We start from the raw sequence: 6,000 nt of genomic DNA on the forward strand, positions 1-6,000 counted from the left end.
TTTAAATATGAAGTATTACCCAATCCATACCTAAACTTTATTCAGAGATCAAGACATTCTTTAACTGACCAACAAGAGCAGCTGATTACAGAGACCATTTCAGAGAACAACCTAACTTTCTATCTGCTTATTAATGAGCTGTCAAAAAAACCACCAAGTTTTTTGTTGCCCCACACAACAGCCCTACCTTACTCTCCATCCTGTATTTGGGTAAGTCACTGCTGCTTGACGAACCGTTCTGTATTTGGATAAGTCAGGGCTGCTTGATGAACAGTTTCTTCCAGTATGGTGGAAACACGGGAGTGTTTTTTCATACAGTACAGCATATAGTTCAATGAGTATAACTGAAATACCAGAATTACAAGTATACTTCATGAAAACATCATTTGTGTTGGCCAGTTTATGAGATCCCAATTGTTTTGTATGTGTAGGTGAATTTCTCAAAGTAACGTCACATACTAAAGAGAAGAGTCCAGCCACAGATTAAACTGAAAAATATTAACAATCTTAGATTTCGCTGCATTTAAGAGAAATATTACATAAAAATATATTGCAGAGGAAAAAAAAAACCCACCAAAACCTCTATGTTCACATATCGTAATAGTTTTATATCTTGCAACTTATTTTCCTCATCTAATATCTCTTATGAAAACTGTGACGTACATCTGTGTCACTGCAGTAATTTCCAAAATAAATTCATAATATAAACATATAACTAGGCCACGATATAGAAAAACACCAGGTGGAGAGCAAATGGAAAAAATGCATTCACCTTGCAAACTATTTAAGTAAGAGCAACATACTAGTAAAGTATCTTTTGGCCTTACTATCTACATTTAATGAATAACCGTGAGATTTTAGGCATAAATATAACTTCTGACAATAGGCCCAGATAAGCCTAATTAACGATTATACTATTAAAAGTATCTAGATGGGGAGAAATTTGATTTTTTTTTTCTTGTTTTGGAAGGAAAATAGAGTATCTGGTTTAGTCAGCTACTTTTCATTGTGGAAATATTGTCTGTTTGTAACAGAAAAAAATGCCTTTTCCCCAAAATCATGAACACAATGAAAATGAGGATTTAGTTACTAATTAGGAATCAGTTACTAAAATAGGATTTTTAAAATTGTTTAACATGTAAACTGTTTTTGTTTGCAACAGATTCGGTAAAATCAGTATTTAAAATTAAACTATTTTTACTCATAGATTGTTCAGTCTCTTGGCTAGCAAGATCACTTCCCATGCTAGGAGGAAAGCGTACGTCTATGTTATACCACGTTTCCTGAAGGAGCTTTTACAGGAAAACTAACACACTACAGTTAATGTTGATCTTCTAAATATGCAAAATGGGCATAACAATACAAGCTAAAGCAAGAGGTATGAGCAAATACAGCAGAGTGTGCCATGTATGTGTATCTGTTGGGATTAGCATCTTCTTGAAAACAGACTTTGTAATGGACAGGAAATGAGAATTAAGAGGTCCCTCAATAAGATCATCAAAATGAGTGTTTCAATTGATGTATATAATTATCGTATCCTATGAATCAATTCTGTTATGAGTTTCAAGCCTACACAACATTCAAGATAGTCTTGTTAAATTAACTCATACAGCAAAATACAACACTGTTCCACATTATCACAGGAAGCATCAGTTCAGCACTGCTACACCTGGTAGCAAGGTTGCAACTGATAAAAAGCCTTTTACTCCAAGCAACGTAGTAAGTCTACTAAACTAAGAGCATAACAATGAGACCACAAAGATCTCTTGAGAATTCTTTTAAAAAGAACACACAATGAGCAGCTACTTATAAACAGTGACAAAAAAAAGTTTTTCTGTATTTTAATTATTTAGCATTTATCGAAAAGATGTATTCCTATCCAAAATTATTAGTACAATTCCTGTCTGGATTATACGTACATAGGAGCTTGATTTGATATTTCTGGGTCATACAAAACAATAAGGTAACTGCCAAACTTGAGGAATAAATAGTGGGTGTAATTGCCATGATTCATGAATTGCACAAGTCCTCATGCAATCATTAGTGAATTCATTTTATGATGGGCCTGACAACTACCATTAGCCCCATTTCAGAGCTCTGTAAACTGAGAAGTTACCTACCCAAGATCACATATCAAATAGCAGTGTTTTTTGTGTTTGGTTTTTTCCCCTCCAAAGAATTCTTAATATTCGAGGTAATACTCTCCTTCATACCTTCCTGTAGGACTGCACAAACCAGTACCTAATCAGAAAAACATACTAGTTTCTTACACTGACATCTGCTGTTTGTGTACAGAGTTCATATTTAACATATTAATTTCAGATTTAAGCAGAAATTGAGCACATTCTTCACATTTTTATTTTTAAAAACGCAAATATAAGGTAAATATTAATAACTGCAATAATTGTAAATAGATCAAACTGGCATAACAGATAATGGCCCAAAATATATTTTAACTTGGAAAAGAGAGCCAAATAGCATGCGTGTAGAATATCCTGATCTTGCAGACGCAAATTTCAATAAATTTATTCATAATAATATTGTATTTGTTTGTATAATCTGGGATACTGACCAAACGTATTTATTTATTTCCGCCAACTCGCATGTTAAATAAGCTGTCTAGATGCACAAGTGTTATTTTTCTGTGACTGCATGAAGGCTGCAGTTTTAAGCTCATTGACTGTTGCCTAGAAGAGTTGAGCTGTTCGCCCCTTTATTTTAAGGGAATATTTCTCCATCAACAATTCCATCCAATTTTGCCATCCAACAAGTCTGTCTGTGTTAAGGGTCACACTGACATTACAATACATAGATTTATTTCAAGATTACTATTATGCAACAAAATATTCTAACGTAGGCATTTCCACTGGGTATCTGTCAAAGACTAGGAAATCTAATAAGAAGGATATACACCTGTTAAACAAAAAAACTGCTTGAGGACAACACTACACCTCTAACAGGCCCCAATGTCACGTCAGAACTAAAATGTGAAACGCTTAACCATGAATACAGTTTCAGTATTTTAAACGCTGAAGCTCAAACAAAACTGGAAGTTCAAATGTACCTTCTTTACGTGAATATACTACTTAATTAAACTGTTAACTTTTGCCATTTTGTTTGATGTGGGCCTCCACGACAACCTGGAGTAGCCGCTCCGGTCCTGTTTGCTGATGACATCACATGTATCATAAACAAGGCATAGCTAGGCCTTTTTTTTTCTTCCACTGAAACACCCTCCTTTCTAGCAAATTAGCATGCCCATATGCTTCAGAAACTTCAATCTTAAGTTCATCAGCGCGCTTTTGAGCGCAATAACGAGAAAAACAGTCTTCTCCTTGTTGCTTCTACAGCCCATCCGCTGCAACGCTCCACATCCACGCCCGCTGTATTTGCGAGGCTACCCACCGGCCGCATACAGCGCCGCCCAGGCCGCGCCATCCCCAGTTGGAACAGAGCGTAAGGAGACGCTTTCGAGGCGCCAGACGCAGGGCTGTCCCACCCAAACACCCGGCAGGTGCGGTGCAGGAGGCGTCTCCGCCTCGCCTCACCTCACCTCGCCGACGCACGAGACAGAACGCAGTCGGACGACTGCCTGGCGTTGCCCAGCTCTCCGCGCCTTCGGAGCTCAGCGGAGCGCCCCAGCCGTGCCCTGCCCCACGCCAGACCTACCCGTGACCCGCAGCGGCCGCCGCGGGGATCCTTCCACACGCGGGGGGGCGGAAGAAGGCGCCGCCCCGCGCCCCGCTCCCCACCTCCCGCCACCTCGGCGCGAAAACGACAACGCGCATGCGCGCCGGCGCCTGCACTGGAGCCGGGTCACGTGCTCCCATGCAGCGCGCGCATAGCTGCGCCGCCCTTGTGAGCGGGTGTGGGTGCGCGCAGCGGCGCGTGTGCAAAGCTGCAGCCCCAGAGCATGCGCACTGCCGCCGCCGCCGCCGCGCGGGGCAGCGCTCCTCACAGAGCGCCGCCGCCGCAGCCCGGCCGGTCGGTCGGTCGCGCCCCGAAAGCGACCTGCGGTACCTGCGCCCCTGCGTCCCGCGGCAGCTCCCGCCTCGGCGCTCCGCCGCCGCTCCCGCCTTCCCGCCGCCGCCGCCGTAGATTCAAAATCGGAACCCGCTCCAGGCACCAACGCCACCTCCCCTCGTCGCACGCGCCGGGCCGTTATGCAAATAAGCCCCGTGTCCCCTCCCCTCTCTCGGCCGACCCCGCCCCCTCCGTGGGCACAGGGGCCGGCAGCGGGGGCTGCCTCGGAGCCGGCCAATCGCAGGGCCGGCCATCTTGGCGGCATGCAAATGAGCCGCCGGTTTATTTAAATGAGCAGGTGGCTCCGCCCCCTGGCGGGCGGTGGCGGACGGTCCTTGGCGGTAACGCGGCGGGGCGCGCCGCAGCCCTGGCTGCCAGGGGGCGCTGTGGTGGGGCCGGGGCTGAGGGCCGAGGGGCCGGGCGGGAGCTGCCGGGCGGCCGCGGGCAGCCGCTCGCCTCCCCCGCCGCTTCCCCTGCCCTGGGGCCCCTCTGACATCCTTGAAAGCCTGCCCGAGGTCCGTGGGGCAGCTCTGAAAATAACCTGGGCTACCAGCCTCCTGCGTCGTTTGCGGCAGCTTCCTTACTGCTCCTCTCGTCCAGCTTCTGGGCTGTGTGTGGGGTAACCTCAAGTATTCTTTACTACAGGCCGCGCCTGGCCAGAACACGGAGGTTTGGGGGGGTTAACTACCGGCTTCGGGTTTCAAGTGTGCCAAGAAACCAAATGGTACCATTGGCGCGGCTTTAAGTGGATCTAAGGCACGCGGCCTGCCTGGGTGAGCTGCAGGTCAAAACCGCGTGTGGCCGTTTCCCACCTGCCCTCCATTTCTGCCTCAGAGGTGCGGGGGGGAGGGGGAGAAAACCGGGGGACCTGCTTGAATCTGAGCCAGAACTCGGCACCCTTTGTACCATAGCCAAAGGTGGGAATGACCGTTGCCAACAGCTGGTCTGTCCCACAAGGCACAGGGTCAGGTCCAGCAGAGAGACTGGCGGCTGTATCCTCAGGTACACAAGAAGGTACAAGAGCATAGAAGGGCACGTGCAGAGTTTTCAGCAGAAATGCTGATACACCACCTGTGCTCATCTAGTGCTGAGATTCAGGTACCGGTCCCCTACTAACCCTGCAATGGAGAGTCCCATTCACTCCTTCTTGAGGCCAGTAAGGTTCACATTCTTCCTACTTGGAGGCATGAAAAATGGCATCCTGATTTATCTACTTCAAGAATAAGCTAAATATGAATTAACTTTTTGTCTGTTGCGTACAGACCAGGCTGACCAACAGAGCACTCTGTTCCTATATGTCATAAAATAGTACCTGTGACACAGCCATTGTAAGAGTCCTGTCAGGTGTGCATGGTGGATTGAGGGTCAGTGTTTTAAGATGTTGCCATTCCCAGTGGTTTGCCTGACCTCCCTGCTACATGATTCCATTGCACTGCCAAGATGGAAGAAGGAAATGCATACATGTGCCCATAAATTTGTGCAAACACATCTGCAACAGTGCTTTAAGCAGGTGTACTAGCCTGGGAACTTGAACTGCTGAAACGTGAATGTACATCTTGCTCTGCCATCTTTGCTACAGGTGTGAGAAGAGAAAGTGTGGCACACACCTGCACAGTAATTTCTTAAACTTTCATAGCTAGTTTTATCAAGCTGCAGTGCAACACTGGAATGTTTTGGTTTGGAAAAAGGCAATTTGAATTTCAGTTGAGTCTTCTGAGTTTTTGCCTACAGAGGACAAGTCATTTCAGAAGGAAAGGCTAGAACTATCCAGAAGTGGGCAGTTCCTAGCCATGCCTGTTGTTTAACTTGAAATTTCACTGCTGGTGAGCACTTTTGTGGAGTCTATGCATATGCATCCTTTGAGAGTCAGTCAGGAGTGAATGCTTTGTGGCTAAAAGATGCATGTTTTCAGAAAACTGGGTATTAGTACAGCCATCTCTTTGGATAACAATTGGTGTTATTCCAAACTTAATTTAG

The 6,000-nt window shown here is 45.7% G+C and overlaps 1 protein-coding gene across 5 annotated transcripts in view; it reads right to left on the reverse strand.

Annotated features, from left to right (window-relative positions):
• ATF7IP (activating transcription factor 7 interacting protein) overlaps positions 1–4,212 on the reverse strand; it is a 108,389-nt gene extending 104,177 nt beyond the window's left edge. The window contains exon 1 of one of the 5 annotated variants that reach the window (XM_069773795.1): positions 3,670–3,830. In XM_069773795.1, the coding sequence (XP_069629896.1) occupies positions 3,670–3,830 (161 nt within the window). Of the gene's footprint in view, positions 1–3,669; positions 3,948–4,020 lie in introns of those variants that run through there. The other 4 variants (XM_069773794.1, XM_069773788.1, XM_069773786.1 and 1 more) reach the window with 4 other exon arrangements.
• Between the last annotated feature and the right edge of the window lie 1,788 nt (positions 4,213–6,000).

This window comes from Haliaeetus albicilla, chromosome 28 (assembly GCF_947461875.1).
Source record: "Haliaeetus albicilla chromosome 28, bHalAlb1.1, whole genome shotgun sequence".
Lineage (NCBI taxonomy): Eukaryota > Metazoa > Chordata > Aves > Accipitriformes > Accipitridae > Haliaeetus > Haliaeetus albicilla.